The sequence below is a fragment of the Melanostigma gelatinosum genome (assembly GCF_949748355.1).
Source record: "Melanostigma gelatinosum genome assembly, chromosome: 17".
Classification (NCBI taxonomy): domain Eukaryota; kingdom Metazoa; phylum Chordata; class Actinopteri; order Perciformes; family Zoarcidae; genus Melanostigma; species Melanostigma gelatinosum.
This window is the reverse complement of record NC_136650.1, coordinates 19,965,769-19,993,219: the sequence shown is the minus strand read 5'-3', so window position 1 is coordinate 19,993,219 and position 27,451 is coordinate 19,965,769. Positions and strand designations below refer to the sequence as shown.

Genomic DNA, 27,451 nt, shown 5'->3' with positions numbered 1-27,451 from the left:
GGAGACACAAAATGTGGAGCCTTCAAAATACGAGCTGTTCGTGACACGCACGGTTAACTCAGAGGTCCCCGCACGACGAAGGGAAACACGTTTATTGTTTTCTTTCTCTTTTGTTTTTGTTTTTAAAATCAGATTAAACTCCTCAGCAGACGGGATAGGACGTTTGGATGTGCGCAACGGAGCATATGTGCCAGTCCGGGTACGGAGCGCGCTGTAGCCTTGTGTTCGAGCTCTAAAGTATTTTTATTATTCTTTACACATCCTAAAAAAGGACATCCATTTGGAAGAAAGTACTTTGCGATGGAACCTGTTGTCGACGATGATTTGTTGCGTGCTTGGAATATGTTTTTCCTCTAACAAGTGACGAGTTGATCAAGGAATAAAGCAACTGAAAAGGGAAATACGTCTGTGAAAATGATTGATCTGCGCATTGTGAGAGTTACATTTCCCAACTTGATGTTCCCCTGCGATACTCTGTGACCCTCCCGTCTTAACGGCGACTCAGCACATTTCTGATGAGGATGTCCGCTGTTTGCGAGGAAGATTTAAGGATTTCACAGGAGCTGTTTTTTGGGGGGGTATATGGGGAATGGCTGCTGAAAATAACCTGCATGCTGATGAGGTTACAATGAACAGGTTGGTGTTCAGCTGAAACTTAGAGACATGCGGAAAGCTGTCTTGTTATTTAAAGGACATTTTAAATCACAGCAAAGACAAAGTGAGTGGAGCTTGAAAGAAAAGAAAGGAACAAGAATCTGTCACCGATAATTTGTTTTATTGGACGAATTTATTCAGATCAGTATAATTCACTTGGGGAGAAAATACACCAACAGCCGATATTGGAAGTAGCTTGTTGATGGCACTGCGCTCCGGGAGGACTTGGTTTGGACAGGTCTTGCGCAGGGTCTTTCGGCTGCAGGGCTCCTGGTCCAGGCGATCGAGCAGTCTCTTGTGTCTCTCCGCAAACCAAGAGCAGGATCTGGGGGTCTGTCATCGGGATCACTACAAGGTGGGGGATTTCCACCGCTGCCACGACTCCGGCATCCACCACGTTCACCGGAGCGCACCTTTCTGCGCCTCCGCCTCCAGGCGCTGTCCACACGGCTTCCCCCACGCTCGCTGCGCCTTCCCAGGGAATCCGAGGGGACATGAGCCCCTCGGTCGCCGGTTCATGTTGGCCATGAAGCGGCAAAACGTGCGGACCTTGTCCCTGATCATTTGCACGTTTACATACCTGCTAGTCGGGGCCGCCGTCTTTGACGCCCTGGAGTCCGACTCCGAGATGCTGGAAAAGGAGGACCTGGAAGCTGAGGAGAAGCGGCTCCAGGGGAAATATAACATCAGCGAGGATGATTACCGCAAACTGGAGACCATCATCATGGACGCAGAGCCCCACAGAGCCGGGGTGCAGTGGAAATTCGCAGGGTCATTTTACTTTGCCATCACGGTTATAACCACCATAGGTAAGTTTCGGGCTCTTGTGGTTTGTCCCAGTCTCTAAAACCAGTTTAACAGAGCCCCCGTAATCATTACAGGTGCCTCTCCGTGTCGGCGTATGATCACTGCTGTGCAACAGGACGTGGTTTATTATGAGGACAAATACATTTGCAAGGCAATAAAACGCGAACGATATTATGGTTCTGTTCATATTGAGAGCTGTCAAACACAATCCGATCTGATCACAAACATTTCTATTGGAGCCACGAGTCTCGAGATAGTTTTTAAGCAACATGTTGCAATAGTCACGCGGGAGTTGGAGCCGAGGAGGGAGCTTTGTGTCACCGCGGTCAAACATATACGCGGAATTTGGACTGATGCTTTCATAATTCACCTCTTGAGAATGACGTAGCGCACTTATAGGACTGTTAAAACACACACATCCGTCCCGTTGGTGTAGCACTGTACTTTTGACGGCGCGTTAGAGATGCAGCTCAAAGTCTGACAGAGAGCAACGAGTTGAGGGTGTTAGACACGCCGTGATTTACTCCTGAAAGCTCGTGCAGGGAGGATGACGAGGCTCTGTGAGCGGGACTGGTTCGGAGCCGTAAGGGACGCAGCAGAGAGTGGTGGTGCTGAGAGGACAGCTCCTCTTAGTTCAGCCGCACACGGGATGAGTTCGGAGAGTTCAGCGAGTGGAATCTGCATGGCGTCACTTTATCTGATCCCGGTTCACTTTTCTCACTTCATGTAGCATTTTAATGAGTATATCTTTGGTTAGACTTGCTTTACGTTTGAGGGTCGCTGAGGTGTTTTTTTGCTGTAAATGTGGTGTGTGATCAAAGAGCTTTACTACAGGTGATCGTAAATGAGAAATAGATGGAGAACTATAAGAGAGATAAGGGATCATGAGAACTAAAAGCTATGTAAGGACAAATCTATCCACTTTTCATTAATGCATTAATTTCTTAAAAGGAGAAATGTATTACATCAGTTTGACGCGATGATGCATTTGCGTCATACAGATGTAGCGGAGGGGTGCACTGAGTTTACGCTCCAAAAGCAAGCCACATTCTTTCTGAATTGTAATCACCGTAATACTGAATGAAGCTCCAGCCAATCGAGTTGGAGTAAAATGAATTAATTCAAACGTGCACTACCAAAAAAAAAAAAAAGCAAGTTCACACTCGACCTTTCAGCTGAGTTTAGATTAAGTGGCAGGACATTCAAAATGAAGTTCCCTTCCTGCAGAGGCCTCAGAGAAGCGCTTTCTCCATTCCTGAAATCAGAGTCAGTCGAGAGGAGGACTTTTATCATGAGGGAAACGAAAGCACCAGGACTGTCCTCCAGTCTGCCAGGCAACACTTAAAAGGGACGACCGCACAGAGCGGTGAAGGTGGACCCACTGTTGTTTCCAGGCTACAGCGACGAGCCATTGCAATATTTATGTTCCGTGAAGTGGTTACATTTACTGCAGGTGTTTCCTCTGTGGGAAACAGGGCGCTTTTATGCATCATACTCTTTAACAGAGTGAGAACGGTTTAGGGGACAGTCAGACTTCCCCTGCAGGAATATACCTGATTCTCATGCGTGCACTTGAATTATAAGGGACATACAGTTGTTTAGATGAATATTTGGACAGGACAGGTATTACTGCGTGACACTGGTTGCAATGACTTATTTATAGAATGCAACAAAGAAAAGGGAAACAACTTTAGAAGAATGAAGACTCTTTTTTTGCTGATTAGAAAGTCCAAAATACACTGTTGTAAAAATGAATGTGAGATAATACGTTGTTTTACACGTTTGCAGACTTGTTAATCATGTAAAACAACAGAACAAAGTTCATCTTATTGAACGTCAGTTGGTTACTGTATGTGCCATCTTGCATTCATATGACGTTTATCTTCTGGATCAGAATTGGAAAAAAAAGAGGATGCTTTATCTGTCAATCATGGTAATTCACACTGGGCAATGTAAATGTATTCTTCACATATCCCTCCTCGATACCAACACACACTCCACACACATGCATCTCAGAGGGGTCATGGTGCAGGGTCAGCCATAGTGCGATACCCCCAGAGCACGTTGGAGGCGTGGTGCTTTGCTCAAGGCAATCCTTCAGTTTCCAAGCCAAGTCCCCATGGACTGAGCTACTGCCGCCGGAAACATTGTCACTATTGTGATATTAACAAAATGTCCTCCAGTGAGGATGAAGAATATCTCATGTAATCCTATTTTATCTTGAAGGACGAGTCTGGTGATATTATATCTCCTTTTTTATTGGCACCAAGCCCCATGAAAAGACCATAAACCAACAATGAACTGATCCTACTGACACATGCTGCATCCAATCTCAATCCTACATTTACTCTTCTGCTGCTGTAAATGCTCATTTAAAGCACCAATGGGTGTCAATCCGCAGGTGAAAATAGTTCCCATCAAATGTAATACAAATTCTCCTTACGTTTAAGTAACATTTGCTAAAAGCTACAGTCACCAGCTGGTTTAGGAAATCATTTAGTCTATATATATATATATATATACATATATATATATATATATATATATATATATATATATATATATATATATATATATATATACATATATATATATATATATATATATATATACAGATATATATATATATATATATATATATATATATATATATATACAGATATATATATATATATATACAGATATATATATATATATATATATATATATATATATATATATACAGATATATATATATATATAACCCGTTTTTAAAAGATTTACGTCTTCAGACGGAACCGATTGGGGCTGAGGGAAAAAGACAGGATGGGGAGGAAAGGAAGTATTGGCAGATGGTAGTTTTGGACTTTTCATTTGATTTGTTGACATATAACAGAATATTCCGCTCATCCTTTAACCATATTTACCTTGCTCTAGTTTGAGGCCTACTGTATGAAATGGTCACCATATCAGAACAAAGGCCCGCAGTATTAAAGAGAGAGAACTTTCTATAGAACTCAAGGAAGTTAGTTTCAATGCCGCCATCATTAGATGAAACTGTACGTCATCCGGTCATATTCCTGCTGGTACAATATGTTCAGGACTCTAGGTGAGATTTTCTTGATGCCTCACATCAGATGAAATTAAGACAATCACAGGGAAGCGTCTTGATGTCACTTTGATATCTTTTTCTGTGATGTGAGGCAGAGACTTTTCCTCCTGCAGGTTGAATCCGTCACTAAACATTATTTGCAGGTATTTGAACCAGCCATCCTTGTCTTCAGACGGAAGAGATTTGATTTGATGAGTTCACTCAATGATTGGAACAGCGTACTCAAACACATACTGCTCAGCTGGCAGCATGAGATTCATCGCCCTGTTCTCGCACCTGTTAATGCCTTTGAGGGACATCTTCCTCTTCGAAATAATGAAACAAGATTTATTTCTGCACTCCGGCAACAGATTTTCAAATGATTATTTTGGCCGCTAAAAGTGAAAGAATTGAAAGCAACTTTGTGCAAAATGAAACTCTGCTGCAAAAATAAGGAAAACAATTTGGACTGTGTCAACTATGAGCTGTTTGTGGAAACTAATTAAATTTTGTTTCATGTGAGAGAATATGGATTGAAATCATATGAAAGTCGATCAAATTATGTTTCAGAATTGATTTTAAGGCCGATATCAGTTCTGCTGGATCGATCTCTTTAGGGATGTTGTCGCTGTTTTGTCAACGAAAGCATCATGAGCTGCATATCGGGAACATCGGTAGTAAATGGTCTCGTAGAAGTAATGGAAAAAGCAGTATTTGTACCCTTAATAGTCGTAGTAGAACGTGTACATTACAGCAGTTTTAGCAGTATAATCAGTCGCAGTAGTGGTACCTGTAGCAGCAGCAGCAGTAGAAATAACAGTAGTAGCAGTACTTATGTAGCAGCAGTAGAAGTAACAGGCTAGTCGTGGTAGTATCGGCTGTAGCAGAAGTACTAGAAGTAGCAGCAATATAGCAAAACGTGGTATTAATAGTTGCAGGAGAAGTAACAGATTTAGTAGCGGTATAGTAATAGTTAAAGTAGCAGTACTACCAGTAGTCGAGTACATTTCTAAATAATAACACAAAGTCCAAAAATAAAGGAAATTATACATTATATTATATTTTAGACCTACAGTTTAAATTACCAATACAACATGTAACCTAGAAACCTGTATCGTTAAAATACTGGAAACATCAGGACAATGCCAAATAAATAGTCCAATCTTCACATACAATTAAAAACTTTTCCAAATCAAAAAGGAAAAAAAATCACATTTTTGATCATCTAATATTTCAGGGTTTTGTTGAATATTGAAAGTCATAAATCATCATGGTATGTACAGCAATAAAGAGACAAATGGGACTCACTTTCCACATTTCCTGAATCAAACAGCGCCCACGGCCAGTTCTTAGTGTCGGCAGCAGCCGTAGTAAATTTGTAGCACATGTATTTTATTTGGATGTGTGGCAGTAACATTCAGTATCATCCCAGTGCCATTCAAATATAACAGTAGATGGACCGCTCCTAACTCATAAACAAAGTAAAATGTTTAGTTTGAAGGAAACATTTGGTAATCCGTTATCAGATGCTCATCATCATTGTCATCATGCCGCCATAAACTGCTCCACAAGGAAAAATAAATGTCTGGAAGTGTGAAAGTGGAGCCCAGCTGTGATACTGTTGGCACATGTCAGACCAGCTGTCTCGAGGGGCCCATCTCGGTGGACACGATGAGGCTGTGAACACCCTCCCCTCCATCCAGATCGACCCTGCAAGTTGACTATATTTATACCTCTGACTAATTGCACCCAATGTGACACTTAGCGATGACAGCAAGGTGTTCGCCCCCGAACTCTGCTCGGCTGGAGAAAGGACGACCGCAGTATGCAGTAGTGCGTATAAATAGGTACCTTTCTCACAGTGTTGAGGCCCTCGTGTTGCCGGGAGACTAAAGACAGCTTAAAAGGTGAAAGTCATCTCTGCCAAATGTCTGGAAACATCAACATGTGTGTAGATGGGCAGTTTAGGGTGTGACTGAGGCCAGTGATACTTTGAACAATAACTCAGATTGTACCAAAGCTCTCGTCCATAAATGTGTAAATTACTGCACGAATTCAGCGTTTCATTTTGTAACTTGCTAGAGGAAGAAACGGCATCGAGACGTCACCAAAACGTCAGCGAAACACTTCCTGAAACTCCGACTAATGAAGGTGAGGAGCAGTTTAAGACCGTATTAGATGGCAGACAAAAACATAATTGCTTTGTAATCTGTAATTTTACTCTATTAGCTGCAAACAATTATTAAAAATGTGTTCTGAAAATTAAAAAAACTTGCAAATTTGACAGGCTTTCCAGGTCGGCACCTCCGTGTCTTTGTAAAGAAAAATATAGTGAGTACGTTCAAGCTTCATTAAATCTGCATTAACTGATTGTCTTTAGCAGCACATGTGGCTGAAAACATATCTGACATATTATCGGCTAATTAAGTTGTTCTCTCGAATGTGCTACCAAACATTTGCAAATGTACACATCCAACAGACACTGAGCAACATCAGCCTTCATTTGGATTTGGATTTCTGGCCAACTGACGAATCCAATAATCACTCTCATTTGAGCTCTTACGCTTTAGTAAAACATTTGTCAGTTTAGTTTCCCTTAAAGTTCGGCTTTCTTCACCAGTTAGTTGCCAACTAACTAGCATGCAGCTTGTTTGTCGGCACGTTCTCTCTGCTGACATAGCTGCCTGCTGCTGGAGACGAGGTGGATGACAGCGTAACGTTTGTGGGCTGGAAAACCAAAACAAAGCTCGTTTAAATGCCAAAAACAGCACTGACGATAATATAGTTATCCCTTTCAGATTACACAGTGATCTGATCCATTAATCGCTCCATCAAAATATTGACAAGTGAACCTTTAATGCATCACTCCTGATACTACTTTCTCCTGCTAAATACATGTTGCTCACAACAACAAGACAAGAACTTAAGAAAATCCAAGTTACATTTTCCAAATGTCAAGCAAACTCAAAAGTCACACGAGGCGACAGTTTGAAAAGCACATGATCATTTACACAATGCTTCTGTGATTTAGTGCTTAACGAGTGGCTCCCATCATCCTCACAGATAAATTCATCTTTCTAATGGAAGCGCTTTGTGAAGATGAGTCCGATGCCAGTCACACTTTCCATTACGCTGCACAGAGAGTGCCACTTCCAGATTTCTGGACCTGCGCTCACGCACTACACACAGTTTATGTGCCAGTAGGACACGTCCACTAAAAGAGAGTGCATTCTGAATCAAGCCATTCAAAGACGCCAATTTAAGGCTTTCTATAAGTTACAGCTTTCGTAGGTAAACTAACTATAAATGACTTCCGGTTAGTGATTTATAACAACAGATCAAACTAGATTACACTAAAAACACCTTGTTCTGTGTGTGTTCTCCTTAAAGCACAGGACAGCATTTTATATGTGATTTCGATGCAATGTAAGAAAGATGTTTGGCTGAAGGACATGTGGGTTCCAGGGTTGGGGGATTGAAACGTTGTCAAGGGTCCATGTGCGTACAATAGACGTGCTGTGTCCGTCTGGTACTCCGCTCGGGGCCACATGCTGCTAAACGCTGCACTTTGCTTGCACTCACTCGGCTGTCATACTTTGGATGGTAATACACGCTGTCATCGTGATCGGCGGGGTCCTGCAGACGTGAAGCGTGCACGCTGATAGTCGTGCGTGCACATGAGTAAGACGGGTTCTATGCTGCATATTGACGAGCACTGATTGGAGAGCTGGATGTACAAAGTCACTTTAGTTTTCCGTCTTGCTTTTCCCGACAGGCATCTTTTATTCTCAAAGAGAACCTGTTGATGGTACTCTCATTCTAACATCAAAAAGCACCACCATGAGGAGGGTCAATGCACCCGCCTACTCATCTTCCTTTGCTTGAATACACCCGGCCTGTAATAACCCGGGTGTCCCATCACTTAGTATGGATTATGTAAATCTCTGATACATCAAGGGCACAGGATTTCAAGACTTCTTTTCTCGAGCAGCAGTTAACAAAATGACTGAACATATTTTAAATCCAGGTAATTCGTTCATTCGTCATACGTGATAGAGATTAGTAACAGTTGTATATACAGTGATTAATGGCTTATGTCATGAATCTTCAGAATTTAGGGACAAAGGGTAAATGTCCAAAGCTCTTTTTCTCAGATTTGATGTTGTTTTTGGCAATTCTTAGCCGCCATCGAAGCAAAACAAATTGAGCCCATTTTAGAGAAAGCACTCAGATCGTCATATGAACGGGAGTAAAAATGACATTCAGGTTCCTTCAAACAGCAACCTGTCTGGCTACAGTCTGGGCTTATTACATCTTCAGTCTTATTCTTTCAGACACGTCTGGCTTCAAGGCATTTATGCAAACGCATATGATTGTTCTTCAAGAATAAGTTCACCAAAATGTCTGAAAAAACTTCGATGGCATCAAGCAATGCGGATAGATTTGAGATGTCTGATTAAAGCCTCCGTGCCAATGCAGTGGAGGTGAACGGCCTTTCATGCGTGGTGCTCACAGTATTGGAACAAGTTAAACGAAAGGGTGGAGCTCAGTGCAACCAAACAGGGAATAAGACATTTTGAGGCAATCAAATCTGTTGCAATTGACTTTTATGATCGAAAAAAGCGGAAAAGTACCAGACCGCACAAGTCAAGTGAGAAGTCATGTTCTCATAAACGTCTGTACAATCATACTTCTCTTTGCAACCAGAGGAGTCTCCCCCTGATGGCCATTAGAACCAATGCAAGTTTATCAGCCTCACTTTTCAAACTGTCCAGCTTCACTCTGCTGACTCGGACTCTTGTTGTGACCACGTCACAGTCTGTGTACCAATGAAATTCAGTCGTAGCAGTTTTAGATCCAGAAAGTAGGAAAAAAAACCTCCCTGGGCTTCAGAAACCCTTCTTCATTAACATGTTTGCTCATGAAATCCCATTCACGTCACCACATGAAGACACTTGGTGTGAAATCATCACAATCATATTACAATCAGCTTCTTCCCTCAGGAGGCCAAATCCCCTGTGGTTTAAATAGCTGTGAATGATCAGTATGTACGCTGGACACCTAATCAATCATGGAATGCACGACTTATGTAAGAACATTGTCTTCTTTACTTTACTTAATATAAAATTCATTTGAATTAATTTAATCATAACTCAGAGTGGTCGATGAATATCATCTGAATAAGTGTGTTTCAGTGTTAAATGCCTTTCATTTGAAGACTTATTTGTCTACATCAGTGTTTGCTTCCAGAATTTCAAATGGAGTTTTGCACTTGTTTAGTTTGATTTAGTACTTGTAATGAAGGAACATTGATGAAAACAGGAATACGTGAAGATTCTTGTGTTGTTATCCCCTGGACACTGGTGTTACATTGCCTGGACGACGCAAGATCTATCAATGATTAATGGAGTGTTTAGTGGTTTTGTTCACTTGAGATTTTACTTCCCTGTCCCCAATTTACGAGATCAAATCTGTGCTGTAAATCTGAACCCTGCTGCTCGGCAGCCTGCATATGATGCTGGATGAATTTGTACTCGCCTTTCTTCCCGAAAACAAAGTTGTTAATCGTGTCTGACTGCTGCTTATTGAAAAAGGATTCGAGGCTTTCACCCTCGTTGCACTTTGTTGCCGGTAGATTGTTTTCACTTTGCCGAAGTGTCCTGCGGGAGCTTGATGGAGGTCTCCACACAGATCGATGGGAATGTGTTCCTGTGGTGCTGATGCTCTCTGTGGGAGTCACTGGCTCTGGAGCCGGCTGGACCGTTTAAACTGTGCACACAAGATCCCGAGGCCTTAAAGCTACAGTTTGTGCTGTTGCTTCATCCTAAAGAAAAGACATGACATACGACATTAGTCTGAAAGAGAGTTATAGAAACACTCCAGCTAATGTCCAGCTATTCTCACCTTAAAAAGGCGCTCTTTATATTTGACACATCAAAGTTTAAACGTCATAAGGAGTACTATACTCTAGCTGTGAGTAATCCATCTTCTGCACCATGTCGGGATGTCTGTGGCTCTCAAGGAAGCCTTTCAAAGTCTCCAAAATATCCCTGATGATGTCATCGGAGGTTACTTTGTGATGACATCATCCGGGGTTGTCTCTGTTTTGGCTTTTACACGACATATTAATAACGTAATAACATAGAAATGTATGGTCTGAAGATGCTGTCATGGTGCATTATGGGGGATATAGGATCCAGACGTTTTGGAGTTCTACTGCTTTGATTTTGACAATTCCTTTCATTGGCAGCAGAGCTCTAGTAATGACAATGGCAGTCTTATAGGTCAGTCGGTCCCTCTCCTTGGTCGGGACTAAAATACCTTCTGTTTATATCTTCATACACAGCAGGTCTTCTTCATGAAGTCCTGTATTTTGCACAGCCATGTTTCTACAAGGCCAAGAACAGACAAACCAAACACTGGCTCTAGATAGTAGCACTCCGGATTTCGTGTTGGCCACGGTAGCTCTCCTACAGGCTCGGCACAGCTGGTGGATGTCAGTTGGTTGCAACCTCAGAGCGAGATGCCGCCAAATCCTACACACCGGCCCTTTAAGGCTGTGCTCAAAAGGCTGGGGTGCAATGAAGAATAATTGTATGAGTAAAAAAAGAGTTCTGCTTTAAGCCTGAATGGCATGTGGAAAACTGTTGCAGCCAAGATAAGCCTCAAATCGCACCTGGAGACAGAACCCTTAAAGCTACTGCATCTAACTCTTCACTTTTAGGCAGAAGGTGATGTGTGAATGTAGCTGGACTCCTCTCGGTCTAATTCCTGGCTCAACACTTGTCAGTCATCTCAAAGAGCGACCGGTATCTACCTTGAAACATCAACTACACTGAGGCATAAGTACGCAGCATCCATGGGGCTACAACAAGAGATGAAGCAACAAAACAAAGACAATATGAAAGAAACAGGCTGAATAAATCATCTGCAGGTTACTCAGCTTCACTGGACTGTTCTGTGCTCAGGTTGCTTTCCTCCAATGTTATTGGCTACTACTTCTCTGCACTGTCTCACTGATTTCATCCGTCACGACAATGTCAGTGGCTCGTGGCCAGCATTTGTCGAGTGTCTCGTAATCTGCGTGAGGAGAGAAGCCTCCACCGTACACATAAATGCATTGAAATGCCCACGGGAGTGCAAGAGGCTTCCTCTCACCCTCTGAGTTTCTTAGAGGATTCAAGTGGCGGCGACTGGCTGTTCCACTCCAGCACAGGCGGAGCAGAGTAGAGGGACGAGCACAGTGGGCTCATCCAGCCTCAAGTGGGCCAGTGTGAGTCGAGAGTGTGATTGGGGAGCTGTTGGGGGGGAAATGGAGGTAGACTGTGGCTGGAGAGAAGAGGATAGAGGTGTGAAGTGTTTCCTGTGGTATATTTACACGCATACTGTCCCGTTACGTATCTGGCATGGTGACTCGAGCAGCTCTTTCATAAATCTCTCTCCTTGTTGTTAAAATTCTTTCTGGTTGCCAATTCAAAGCAGAACAGCACGGAATGTGTTGTTGTTCGATGCACCTGCTCCACCAGCTCCAACCTGCACGCTGAACTCTCAAACATCCCGGCACAATGCACTGGCACTGAATGAACGTGTGAATGTAATATTTGATAGACGCCATCATCCAGCCAGAGAAAAGTCTGTATGACATCACTTTATATCACTGACTCTAGCCTTGATGTGCTACGTACTGTATTGAGTATGACTCGCATGACTTTTCATGAAGATAAAACTAACATGGACACCCGCTGCAAATGGGGTCTGCTTATTAATTATACACAAATATGAATGCAGTTTTACCTTGAAATATTGATGTGATCTTAGTACATGCATGCTAAGTAATAGAAGTATCTGAGACAAGATGTCAAGATGGTATTGAAGTTTAGTTTTCTAACTTGGATACTTCACTGTATCAAATATTGAAATTCGAGTACATTGAAGGACATTTCAATTCATGTCTCAAATATATGAAGAAAGAAGAAGAATGGATCATTCATAAATTACTTTTTGCATTTTAGGGCTTCATTTTGAAGTTTTACAACATTAAGATGGGTTATAATAACTTTGTATTTACTAGGTTAATAGTCTTTCGTCACGGAAATACACAAGGCGTTATTCTCAGTCAATCCCACATCAATTGTCCCGATGCTGTAAAATACTCACGAGTGCAAGAAATGTGTATTAATCCACAACTGAAAATAGTCGGAAATGCTTCCCTCCTGTTTTATGACACTTTCTATAAACTACAGTTCCCTGCTGTTTTAGAAGATGACTGAATCTGCTCCTTTTATTTGAATTGCTGAGCCTGCCCCTCTGCACTGTTGCTCTCTGTCTTTTTATTTTTGCATTTCATCAGAGTAAGTAAATATAGAATAACAGCATCGTTTGAGTTTCAACTCCAGGAGATATTTCCCAGCAACGGGAATCAAGTGGACTCTGCAATACAACGAACATTTACGTCATCCTTTGGCTGCTAGTTGCATTCTGATCCACTCCGGTTGCCGCAGGCTGTGAGTCAGCACGACACGGTAACCAGCTGCTAAACTGCTGCGTGTTCCTCCTTGCAGCTCAGGCACGAGACAGATTTTGCATTTCATCTAATTATTATGCTCATACACATATTCATCTCATTTCCCTCTCTGACATGCTCCCTTAAAGAACCGGCACTTACAGTTAAACTCCGGGGTATTTTATGTAATTTGCCAGTGTAAGAGTGCCGATGACCAATGCTACTCCATCACTATAACCTGCTGTTAATTCTCTCCTGCTGGACCCTGACAATCATCTTCTCTCTGCAGCTCTGCACTGTAATGCACTCCCACACGGTCTTATCACAGCCACTTTATTCCATCTGTAGAAAGAGTGGGAATGTGTGGTCTCCTGTATGAGTTATTGCCATGGAACAGCAGCATGAAATCGGCGTCGGCGGCCTGTGCACAGTGTGTGGTCTGCTGGAGTTTCTGATACACGAGTAGTGCCTCTGATACTAAATGCGGTACCACCGGAGGGTGGAAAGCAAATAGAGTGTGAGAGCACTGTGACAGTAGAATTACATAGGTTGGAAAACAAACAAATAAAGCAGAGGGATTACGGCTATAATTGTCACAGCATTACAATCACTCTGCATGCCGTTGCTCTGAGTGCATGTTGACATAGGTCGCTCCTAATTATATGATCATTAATTCATGATAAATGAAAGGAATATAATGTGCAGCTGAGTTATTATCATGAAACACGATATGTGATCGCTTCAACATTACGCACTCAGGTCTTCATTTCGTGCAAAGTAATCACGATATCATGATTTATGTAAATACGAAGCTGAATTAGTTTTTGAGTCATTGCATGTGCATCATACGAAATGGCGATATGCTGCAGAATGACTCGGCATGGAAAGCGATGTGAAGTGCACTGAACAAAAGGTGGAAAACAGGAAAGCCGTGTCTGTCCAGTGTGTTCTGCTTGGCGGGCTTCAGTTCTGAGAGGCCAAACAAGCCGTAACGTGGAGCCAAGACGCAACTGCCTGACTGTCAGTGACGGCTGCCCGGCTGCTGTGGGTCAACACAACGACAGGCCTGCTTGGGGACAAACATCCCGTGTCTTTGCAAAAAAAAATACCAGAGACATCAGTTTTGACATGACCTTCTGACTACTGCAAAAACACATCCCTGTTACATGCCTGCTGGCGGCAGGGCACGCCAGGCCAGGTGGTGTCAGTTTCTCTGCGGAGGTGACGAACAGCACGAGTGCCTGTTGCTTAGCAGCACTCGATGGCCATATTTCCAAGCTGGGCAATGAGCTTCATTAGGTGAGGCCTAGCAGGGGATATGGAGTGACACCCGGGACAGCTCAGAGTCCTGCCAGGAGCAGGCTGCAGGATGTGGATGCGACTTGACTGGAAATGTCTGAAGACATCGTAATGATTGCACGTCGGGAGGATTGTGATGACCATACTGGGCTTCAGCTGCTGTGAAATGCGTTCAGGGTAATGATGTCGACAGAGGTTTATTTGACCTTTTAAAGGAAGTGCAGGGAGATTATGCTTTGAAATTTATGACAGTTATCAACACCGAGCAGAGCTGATGCTGCTACGAAAATATGGACATGAGACACAAAATGAACAGAGCAATGGCGACACTGTTCATAAATAATAATAAAAAATGACATGCAGGAGGATAAAGCAACACATCCTGAAACTAGAAAAGTGCACTCGGTGGAATGCAGCTCTCTGCCAGGTGTGTTTCCCTCCCCTTCCAAACAAAGAATGTCCCTCCAGGCTCCCTTACAGTCAAGATGGCGGCAAAGATAAATATTCATTCCCTTATCGGGCCTAATTTTAGTGGATCATAATATGTCTGGTATGGAATTAATCTGCAGATGCTCCGGTTGAAAATGAGACCAAGCTTTTTCATGGATGTCAGGTTTTGGAGCCAAAATGTGGCCTGCAACAGACTAAGGTCTGTTTTTAGCCTCGCAGATTGCCGGCAATGCATTCAGCGACTGAAACAGCTGTTGATCACTTCCGCCCCGTCCGTCCGGTTAAGAGGAGTGCCGAGTCAGCAGTTAGTGACGGTATGAAACAGTATATTTAATTAAAAATTATTTTTTTCAAAAATGATGAATCACCGGAACCTCAAGAGGCCCTTGAGCATACAGTCATGAATGAGCACAGAAATATCAGACACACACACACACACACACGCACACACACACACACACACACACACACACACACACACACACACGCACGCACGCACGCACGCACACACACACACACACACACACACACTCCCCAGGCTTACATCTGGCAAAGATATTAGCCGATAATCAACACTGCAATGATGATTTCTTGTTTAAATGTTGCAATGATTACAAGCTCTTGGTATTCCATATCTGTGCACGAGATCTCAAGGAATGTCTAGTTCAACTCAATTTAGTTTCAAAGCAGCTGCAGTTGATATTTCTATGTGTAAGGGGTCAATATCACGTGACTCTGCAGATTCCCTCTGCTCTACAGAGCATCTTTCAGCTCATTAAAGAAAGCTCTCAAAGCCCACTGTATACGGTTCGTCATCTGCCCAGCACGAAACAGCAGACAGACACATTTGGCAACTGGACAGTGAACAGAGTGGAGCGTTTAGCAGCTAATGAGACACATATTTCCCTCGGGAGTTGGTGGAGAACAGAGTGAATATTGGACTTCATTAGGTGGCCTGACAAATCTCCAAATGACTGCTGATGTTGCTCCGTATGTGCTGGATACAACTCTGCTAACAACTTCAGCACACACTGAACATCATTTTTCAAATGATAATATTGACGAGTAAATGTAAATTCATTTCTGTATAATTAACACGAATGAAGAAAACATATTCATTTCTACTTTGAAAACGTTCTGTGAAGAGGAGTCACTCTTGTAATTACGGAATTTCAAATTGTGATCCCTCTCACTACTTGTTTCTAAAAACGGCAACTGCAGTATTTCAACGTTTTACGAAGTAATTATTTGTTACCCAACTGTGGTTGCTATAACCTAAAGAGTTGACGGCCAAAATGATAAAACACAAGTTGTGATGAACTGAAATGATCCTTTAAAGCTGCATTTTACAACTTTGCAAGTTGCAAAGGCAGCACAAAGTAACCCTTTGAAAGTTTGAACGCTCAGTAATCCTGTAAGCTCCAATACAGCACATTGCATTTTACCAACCAGGCTGGTCTGTGATCAGTGTGTTTATACCAAAGTATACATCTTTATAGCTTGATTAGACAGCTTTTTTCCCAAGAATATCACCTAATGTAGCCACTATTATCATGAGACAAACCCATTTGTCAAAAATCGAATAATTAATTCACACATCATACATTTTTGATCCCCCAAAGCAGGCTTTGGTTGCCTGCTTTGATGCTCGCGCGATGGCTTCAGCTGACGGCTCAACATCTCGTAGTAAAGTCCTCCAGTCGTGTTGATCACTTTAGTCACTCGCTCTGAGATCACTGGGTCGGACAGAGGACATCAAAAAACAGTCTTCAGAGGAGAGACTTCAAAGACAGCTCACAGCGCGCATTTAAAGAGGAGACAATTTGTGAGACATCCTTTCAAATGGAATATGGAATTATGATTTGCTGTGAAGGTTGCAGAAGTGCGAGTCACCTTTGTAAATACTCATCTCCCCCGCGGTGTTTTATCACTGGAATTGCTCCCAGACAGCGTTGTGCTGGGAAGTAAAAAAACCAGAAGACTGAAGAGCGGCGCTACAATGATAAGATGGTGGGTGAGTCGTTGATTCCTAGTTTTCAGGTGAGCGGTAGGCCTCTAAGTCCCCTTTGTGAAAGTGTTTGAAATATCAGATAAATAGAGAATTATAATGAAGTAGGCAGCAACAGTATGATTTACTTATTATATCTTATCACCATTGCCATCAAGACCAGAACTTTTTAAAAACCTGCTTCCCAAACGAGATGTATCGTGTCATTCATTCACAACAGGACAATAATCTGCCTGATGGAGGATGAAAGATTAAATTAGAACCCCTTCTGTCCGGTGATCCTGAACTAACCTCTCCTGATCCTGTGGAAAGTCAAATTTGCCAGTGCAGTAAGTAACATTACGCCACATACATTTGTCAAGTTTACCAAGCAGGGAACGATACATAATTCATCAAAACTTGAAGCTGAACACATGATCTCCGAAATTTGTTCCGAGGGAAAATCTCGGATGTCATTTTTGTTGTTGGGACTCTATGGATGTATTTTTCTTCCTTCAATTTAACTGCAATCCAAAAATCATGAATTATTCGCAGAAGTTCAGGCTGCAGTGAGAATGTCTGCATTGTTCTGCTCGTAATAATTCCGAGCATTCATAATGTCATGGTCATATTGGTTAGATCAAGTTCAGGCTGACCTGGATCAGACTCTATTCGCTAAAAACAATCTTTTATTGAATGTCATCAACTCTCACAACACAAATATTTTACATTATACTTGAGCAATGAAATCAAACAAGCAAAGTGCATGCCGACAAGCTCGATCAACATTTAATCATAGAGTATGTATTTCAAGTCGTGGCAAATCTACTGTTTCAATTGTCTCTGTTCATTAAACATGTAGATCTAACATTATTAAATATTGTTCAGGTTTAAAACCCTAACATTCTGACATTGAGCAGGTATGATGTTTACCATCTTCACCATCTTCCTTTTGCAAATTAGCATGTTAGCATAGCACTAAACAAGAACTACAGCTGGTGGGAATGCCATAGGTTTGCAGGCATTTGTTCAGAAACCAAACTCATTCTGCGGGGGGATGTGCATGTTCTCACAAAGGGTCATGGCAATCCGTCTCAACACTACAAAATATGGATCTCTAAATGAGGAGACTGACAGACCAACATTGCCAACCCTAAATACCACTCGTGTGACTAAAAAGAGCAGATATTCATTCTTAAATAGACGTAAAAAAATAACTGATGACATCACCAGTTCATCGGGTTTACCCAGGATGCAACTGATGCCCGTTAGGTCTCCCGTCTTGTTACTTTTGCGTACTACACACTGCTCTCTGTGGCTGTTTTTGGCTGATTCTCTCTCTGTCTGCCATCCCAGCTCCTTCTTATGTCTTTTCTCATTACCATACTTTGCCACGGCATCTCTTGCCTTGCGCGTACTGTGCGTCCCATATCTCACTGATGTGTGTCTGTTGGCTTCTGTTCTTTATAGCCGTGGGGAGTTGTTTGTTGCGCTTCCCCGCTGAATCTTGCACTGCTGCTCGGATTCATCACAATCACGAGAAGAGCCTGTTTCACAATATAAGAATACAACCATTCTTGGAATAAATGGATCTGCATCCTCAGATTCAAGTGTCATTGACAGAATTGCAGTCAGGATAGACATTACAGGACTGAGTCATGCGATGGATTACATACCCAGCATGCATTGGCCGTACCTCAAGATTTAAGGAATCTCAAATTCTCTGAAAAGCTACAGCCCCCATCTTCCTCAAGCAACACTGAGGATTACCAGCTTCTCTCTTCCGGCTGCTCAGCCTCTAGCTCAGACTCCCTTTTGTGTCTCCCTTTACCTTCTCTCTCCAAGAAAAAACATTAAGCTCTCCAGAGCAAACAGACAACTGAGGGACGACATATTTGAGGCTGCGCTGTTTTTATTCTAAGTGGACTCTGCAAGGGTACACACACATTCCTTAATCCAGCTGGTTTCACATTTTCCGCTTGGGACGCGCTACAACAAGATGACGCCACACGTACAGAATACCTTCCGGTTTTACCCGTTTAATTGCTGTTGCAGGCCGACACACACTTTCTAATGCAGTGACCTTGGAACTTCTCTAACGTCACTCCCCTACAGGAAACGTGTACATAAGAATGCAGGCAATGTGAGCTTTTTGATGTCGCCGTTTGGCAGTAGCTTCTAAAACCCTCTCATTGCATTCTGTCTTAATATGCATACGGGGAGTTTGTCTTGCATACCTAAACCGAATCATTTGTCCGTGCAAGCACAGGCATAAGAATGTGTTTTGAAATCTGGAAGGGGGTGTACAGCATATCGGTATGTTTATTAGTAACTAGTGCCAGAAAATCCCAAATTGAATGAATAAAGGGAAAAGCCCAGGTGGCGTTTTAGGAGAAATGGAGACATTTACCTGACATATGGTCTCTTACAGTTGTTGTGGTCTTCTGTAGCCTCAATAGCAAATGAGCATTGCAGAACGTACGAACTGCTCAGCACCAAGTTAGCAACTCGTGAACATTTTGGAGCATATAGAAAATTAGAGTAAATATTGGACTTACATTCAACAGGTGGACAGAATTACGACTCCAAGTTAATGCTAATGTTGCTACATGGCTGCTGGATGTGTAAAGAGGCAAATGTGTGCTAAAATGTTCGCCACAAAAACTTAATACGGTGATCATTTGTGTGACATTATGCCATGAAAAGTGTACTTTAACTGTTGTCAAACCATGACAACAATCATTCTATGACCAAGTACTTTCAGCAGATGAGTCAAAGCTTAGAGAACGCTACTATTCAACCATTTCTTGTTGTTTAGATATGAGGAGGTGTTGAAAATGTGCAGCCCATGTCATAGTGCGGCTGAAACATTTGAATATGAGTTAACGCGTCCTTGTCCCTGTATGACCGCAATGATGAGACTGTATTAACCAACACCAAGACACCCATGCAACCTTGAGACCCAAACTACTTGTGGAAAAATAGTTTTGACTTTGAAGTTCAGTGTTTAAAGCACAGTCAGTGTGTCTTCCTGCTTCCAGCAGCTAGCTGCCATTCGCAGCGCGGCATCTTCTGCTGCGCAGCACTTGTGCGGTCGGCATGCTGTCCAAAACCACACTCGGATTCTGAGAACATGAAAGTGTTTTTGAAAACCCCTTTATTCCTTTTTTCTTCTTCTATTGATTAAGTTAATTTGTCGAAAATCATCCCTGAGCCAGAGGATTGTTTCTCAATGAAGAGAAACTAGAGTTCGAGTCATGTTTGTGTTAAATAACTTGGTCATTGAGAGCAAAAAAAACCCAGACACTCATTTATGAATCATTGTTGGACGATGACTTTAAGGTGAATCTGCTCCTTGCATGTATTTCCTGTTCCTCCATGTGATCCTATCTGGATAAGAGCATCAGCCAAAACACTTAAAATGTAAATGTGATCTTTCTAAGCTGCTGGCAGGCATCTCCGATATCGGTGGAATTTAATGTTGGACTGTTTTTTTTTTTATCCCTTAACAATAGAATTAAGTCGTCCAGCAGCTTAAAGTCCATAACCATTATGGTACTATAACAAAATGGAATTGTGGGAAGACTCAGTGTTTCAAAAAGCACTGATAGCTGAAGGTTCCCTGGCTGCAGGTAACCATGGTGCTCCCACGACACATTAAGCTCTTGCCGGTGACGTAGTGGAGACACAGGCAGAGAGCTGAACAAGGTGTTCGCACCTCTGTGCACCCTGCTCTTTCTGACCTTCATTAAAATGCCATGGCCTAGGAGCAATTAATGGCAACAGGGCACCTGAAGTAATACGAGGCCGATTAACCTGCGGATCAAACAAGCGGAAAGCGTTGGTTTAAGCAACTGCTCGACACTTGTGGAGTTACTACCCGGGCTGTGTGCGGGTACTAATGAGTGACTACCTTGACGTGTGATGAATAATGGATGATATAGATTATACAACCAGCAACGGGTGAAAATAATTGAAAACCAAAGGGAGGTAGCCTGTCCTCCGCTGTATTCTCTGACAAAGTGATATTTTTAGAAGATCAAATGTTAAACAACGATGTTTCTAAACTCAAACATATGAAAAACAGACTTATTTCTGGTCTGGTCATCGACATTGTTTCCAGCCACGGAAGCTGTTTTCAGCTCCTGCCCAGCACTGAATGGCTGAAAGATGAACGTTACAGCTATAGCTGGAAGCATTCAGCTGCTATGGAGCCAGATGTCTTTGTCAGGGGGTATGTGAGCATCGACCAGGTGAACAGAAACAGGACTCAATATGAATGTTGCTTTGTTTCTGCTGTCACAGATTGCTGTTCGCCAATCAGGATACAGCAACATCAATGCAAATCATTTTTTTCCTTGTTAATAACACACAAGGATGCTTTTACTTTGATTGAGAAATACATCGTGGATTTCAGTTGCTTGAGGAATTAATGTGAAGTCACGAGGCAGCAGATGAGCAGCAGCTGGAATGTAGCTTCTGAACTCAGTGTAGGCTGTTGGTTAATTCATTAAGCCACTACATGACTGAGATGTTCTGTTTTTATTTTTACCCACAGGATAAATTAAGGATTTGTGATATAATAATATAACAATTGGAATTCGGCTGCCAGCTGTGTCAATTTAGAGGTTGAGCAACACTCACATTGTGGGTGTGGGCAGACATTCAAAATAAGTCATAGTAAAGTGTATCGGAGCCAAACAAAGGTTGAGTCATGCAGTTTATGATGAGAGCTGCCTTGGTATATTCATAAATATGTCAAACATCAGAGGCACTTTGGATATGACTGTGTAGAGTCACAGGGCGTGTGGTACAGTTATAGATTAAAGACTGCATTTAGAAAGAGGTTATGAATAGCTGTTTGATGTAGTTATATACATAACTGTTTATACATAGTTGTGTCTAATATTCTGCTCTGTGATCGGCAACAACAACTATCTTGATCCAAGTCACAATCCAAGTCACAGCAGCTCACAGGAAAGCCTTAAAGAATAAGTGCCTCAACACTCAATTCCTTGGTGGAACTGAGCCGAGCAAATTACTCTTTTGTGGGAGAGAAATAGCTGGATAAAGAGGGAGGGAGGGTTAGAGAGAGAGAGAGAGAGAGAGAGAGAGAGAGAGAGAGAGAGAGAGAGAGAGAGAGAGAGAGAGAGAGAGAGAGAGAGAGAGAGAGAGAGAGAGAGAGAGAGAGAGAGAGAGAGAGAGAGAGAGAGAGAGAGAGAGAGAGAGAGAGAGAGAGAGAGAGAGAGAGAGAGAGGATTGGTGAACTTTTCATCCAGCATGTCAAAGCACTTATCCTGTGAAATGTCTCTACAGCTTTTGGCTGGACTGGCACCACATTTTGATGGTTCCCTGATAATGTATACGAATGACTTGATTGCCATGGCATTTATTAGTTCATTCTTGTTCTCATCCTGGGCCGTCATGGAGTTAAAACCTCCAGTACTTTGGTTTACGACCTGCAACACCAATGACATTTCCATCAACCTCAGCTGAACTTGTTTAGTCAGCGAATGTTACTACGTCAACTAAACTAAGATGGAGAACATGGCAAACATACCTGCCACATTAGCACTGTCAGTATGAGCAAAGTAGCACGCTGAGCTCTGAGAACAGCCTCACAGAGCTGACCGTAGACTGTTGAGCTGCAGATTTGACGTCTTCCTACTCCCAAAATATTTTCATGAGGCACCTTTGTGTAGCTGTGTTATGACACGTCCCACTCTGGTTTGGTCAAACATGTAAAGAGTGAGTCAACAGATGTGCAGTGAAACAGAAAATATTTAAATTGAAACGTTCTGAGAGAGACACTGCTGTACTGAACTTACCTAAAATGCTGTTATTTTATTAAGTCTCCCTCTGGAAAAAGCCCAGTGTTTTATGATGAATCAGCGTTTACGATCTTCGGCATTTGCGTTCACGGGCTTCACAGCATCACGGCAGCCAGGGACTCCCTGTGTTTGTCTACTACGCTGAGTTGATGACTCAACTATACAGGTGTCTGTATAGTGGAGTCATCACATCCTTGCAGACGTTCTTTAGACTTGTTTAAAGTCACAGTTTCTGAGAATACAGGCGATGTGCATTTCTCCGCAGACTGAGCGTATTGATACTTTCACAGCATTTATACAGCACCTAGACCTGCTGTGTAATCAAAAAGACATGGACGTCTCAAAATGGGACTTTTAAACTCACTGAGGTGTACAGAAAATCTGACTTTCATTATTTATTTTGCTGTTTTATTATTATCCCACTTTTCAATGACGGGCTTATGGAGCAATGCTATTAATGATTTTTAGTTGCAATTGTTTTTTACAAAATGTGTTTGTTTATTAAAGCAATCAATTGTCACATTGTTTATTAAAACCCAACCTACTTAAATATTAAGATGCACTATAGGAGGCCAAGAAAGATTTATGCTGAACCGAAAATCTGTTGAGGAGACACTTTTAACAAATATTTATTGTGAGCTTTCCCAAATCCGATTTACAGCTTGGCAAATTCACATTTGAGGATTGTGGAGTGCTTCTCTGTTTCAAACATACTTTGTGCTTCTGGCTGATAAGACCGGTGTGTACGTTTTCAAAGATATCTTGTCTGCTGCAGCTGGCAGGAGAAGATTGAAAACATGTAAAATGTTCTCCTCCTTCAGGACGCCGGCATTGGAACACAACCCTCCAGTTTCTCGATATTATATAATATTTAAGTGGCCGGGCCTTCCTCCTGCTTTCATCATTCATTAAGGAGCGTGATTCTTTTCCCGCTGCACTACACACTGGGCTGAACACATGCGTTCACCTGTGCACACATGAGCACAAAAGCACACCTGTGCATGACACGGCTCTGAGCAAATATGTCTGTTCCCAAGACAACAGGAGATAATAGAGTCATTATAACAGGACAAAGAGATTACACAGTGCAGCGCTGCCGCAGAAAACCAAACCAAAGGAAATGCGAGTTATAGTCCGAGAGAGAAAACCAAATTGAACAACTTTCATGAACTCATCTCCCTCATTGTCTTCCATCAATCCATGATGGACATTATTTGATATGAAAATGTCACAGATGATTACTTGTACAAGTTAATATCTGCCTCTGCAGGTCATCTCACTGAGCCTTGTAAATCTGTGTTAATCATCCCGTATATATACATATTGCCTCGGGAATATAAGGACGCTAATGAATGTTGAAGCTGAAGCTGAAACTGACTTGACATCTCTGTGGGCGTGATTTTATTGCTTGTTTCTATCCTTTTAATATACCCCTTTCATGACTTCCCGTGTTAGCGTTGTCACTTGAAGATCCAGACTTTGGGCATCGCAATGCCATCAACTATCACTTAAATCTACACGCAGGCGCTCATCTGTCCAGTTCTAAACTTAAAAGAAGACGGCCAATCGAATAGAAAATGCATAGAAGCGTGGCGACCCTTCAGTTGGCAGCTGTTGAATTGGTATCCAATACCCTCCAGTGTGACTGCAGCAGTGAGAGGCTGCTGAGTGCGATAGTCGCACACAAACCTACGCAAACACAAATCGTCTTTAGTTGCTGCAATGTCTTTGAGTGTAAAACATGATGTTGAACGATTATCCACGGACAAGATGTGTGGTTATCTGTCTGCACAGACGAGTCGTAGCGCAGATCAAATGGAAGTTGTCATTTCTTCACAGCTGTGAGTCGTTACGTCCTAATTACTGCACAACAACACATTTAAGCAATCAGAATCAATATCAATTAATTTGCTAATTTTTAGAAAGGAGGGAAGGAGACAGACGGCTGGATAGAATACAAATCTGTCCTGAGATGTAATTAGAATTGACTAACATTTTTGGGATGGCACAATTATGTTTAGCTGCATTTCGCACATGTTTACTTTGACCGAAATAGATTTTTCCCAAAGACCAAAGTATATGCGGAGGTTCTGAAATATTTCTTCCTCCCGCATGAAATAGAACGAAGTCTGGAACACCAAAGAGGCAATTTCTATGATTTGCTATCATGATAATGCCACTATTACAGATTTGCGTCATATTTGGCTTATCTTTCTCAGTTCCACAGTGAGCATTACCATTCATACTGTCTGTGCTGTGAGCAGAGAGCAGCGAAGATTGTGAGTTTTAGATATTTTTAACAAGGCTGTTGAAGACTGTGTGTGTATGTGGAAATAATGTAGACGATGCTGCTGATTGTCAAAGGAATTGTATCAGCTCATCAGCGCACCAGTGACAGCGAGCTGCTGCTGACCTACAGCTGCTCGTTCAGCTCCCTGCAGACCTCAAGCTTCAAGGTCCCGACCAGTTATTCTACATGTTTTACTGCATTTGAATATACTTTGCTTATTTTTTAGTTTTCATTCTGGCAGCTCACTGGGTGAGACTGAAACTTACTTGACATATTGTACCTATAGTCCACCACACTGGTTTGTCATTTGGCTTTTTCTGGAGATTTCAACCAAGTCCTGAGGGAAGTATCTGTCTCGTTAGCTGCTGAATGCTCCACTATGTCCACCAGCTAGTCACTAACTTGTCAGCCATGCGGAACAGGAAGCATACAGAAGGTTTACTGGAGCGTGTTTGCTGAAAACAGCTGACTTGGAAAAGAGGTTGATGAGAGAGGAGTTTGCAGGTGAGAAAACCGAAGCAAAGAGCGAGAAAGGTTTTTTAGATCAGTGGGGAACTGAAGGCCAAAGACATCACAGTCATTTGACCCTAAGAAAAATACTAACAGTGAAGCTTTAACTTTGTGTTGAACTCTGACACTTTGTTCAATTTAAAGAAAATGAACTGATACATTTAGGATCAAACAAATACATATCAAGTGTTTAAATCTAGCTTTGTAACCGTGATAAAGAATTGCTTCTGACAGCACTGGTATGGAACATTTCTTTAAATTGTTCTGATAAAACCTCAGGCTGATAACACCCAAGAGTATAAGTACCCTTGTTGCTCGTACAAATAAGAGTCCTTTTTTTAAAGTGCATAACTAAACACATGCTCGAGTGGGTAGAGAGCCATATGGGAAAATGCAGAATCAATATTTGAGAGTGCAAAACTCAGAACTTGCTCAGGACATATCTAGAATAAATAAATACATAAACAATGACATACACCAAAAATATTATGCTACATTTGGAAAGGCAGTTGTTGAAGTGATACACATGCCAACTGATGGTGGGTGTTTCTTGGCCATGATTTTGATGTTTAATACTCACAGTTATGGGCTGTGGTAGAGGAGCGATAATCAATACGACACACTTTTTTTTCAGCACTGCATATTCAAGAGCAGTTGTCTCCATTCATACTGTAATCTCCTGCAAAGCAGATCAAATCGTTTATATTGCATTTCAAAATGAAATCTGATGTATCAACCCTATTGTTAGCCCCACAGCTTGGTTTTCAAAACTCTGTGTGTCTGTGAGTCAGCAGTTTGTGGTCAAAAGATAAAGTTTAATTCAGCTAAAAGCTTCATTGGCTCCCCCATGACTCCTGTCCAATCCCTCCTCCAAACTCTTCTACCTTCTGACTAATTGAACGCCCAACCCCCCATAATCTTTGAGCCCAAATTAGATGAATGAGCGGACACATTTCTGTGGCGTGCACCCATTCAATACCACTTTTGGCAGCGCTCGTAGACTCTTAGGGAGATTTCTTGCTTGGTCATGTTTGTAAACAAAAGCTGATCTGGGGCTTTTGGAGTCGCGGGTATAGTGCTTGTGATGCCACTGCTGATTCACAAGCACTTTTGCGAATCATCGTCCCGCATCACTAACGTCTGCTGTTTGTCTGCTCTCTTCTCAGGCTATGGGCATGCAGCGCCGGGGACCGACGCAGGGAAGGCCTTTTGCATGTTTTATGCCGTCCTGGGAATCCCTTTGACTCTTGTCATGTTCCAAAGTCTGGGCGAGAGGATGAACACTTTTGTCAAGTACCTCCTGAAGCGAATCAAGAAGTGCTGCGGCATGAGCATCACCGACGTATCCATGGAGAACATGGTGACTGTAGGATTCTTCTCCTGCATCGGCACGCTGTGCATCGGAGCCGCTGCCTTTTCCCATTACGAGGATTGGAGCTTCTTCCAGTCTTATTATTACTGCTTCATCACATTAACAACTATAGGCTTTGGGGACTTTGTGGCCCTTCAAAAGAACCGGGCCCTCCAGAAGAAGCCCCTGTATGTGGCCTTTAGCTTCATGTATATCCTGGTGGGCCTGACGGTCATCGGGGCCTTCCTCAACCTGGTGGTGCTCCGTTTCCTGACTATGAACAGTGAGGACGAGCGGCGGGATGCTGAGGAACGGGCCTCACTAGCAGGCAACCGGAATAGCATGATCATCCACATCCAGGACGAATCGCTGCAGCGGGGCCGCCGGCGGCGCGACCCGTACCGACCCGAAGTGACGGATTTGCAGTCAGTCTGCTCCTGTATGCACTACCACTCGCATGACTTCGGCAGCTCTGGGGGAGGGATGGGAGGCCTCGGCTGTGCCTTCTCCCATCAGAACTCATTCAGCTCACAGCTGAATCCCAATCAGTACTTTCATTCGGTTTCCTACAGGATCGAGGAGATCTCGCCCAGCACCTTGAAAAACAGCTTCTTCCCCTCGCCCATCAGCTCGGTGTCTCCGGGCCTCCACAGCTTCACAGACAATCACCAGCTCATGAAGAGAAGGAAATCCATCTGA

At 42.5% G+C, this 27,451-nt stretch overlaps 1 protein-coding gene across 1 annotated transcript; it reads left to right on the top strand.

Annotated features, from left to right (window-relative positions):
* Nucleotides 1–856: 856 nt before the first annotated feature.
* On the top strand, nucleotides 857–27,451 carry kcnk9 (potassium channel, subfamily K, member 9; the record flags this gene model as incomplete). The annotated part of the gene is made up of 2 exons (XM_079287643.1): nucleotides 857–1,463; nucleotides 26,568–27,451. 2 exons carry the CDS (start codon nucleotides 857–859, stop codon nucleotides 27,449–27,451), a joined length of 1,491 nt encoding a protein of 496 aa, XP_079143769.1.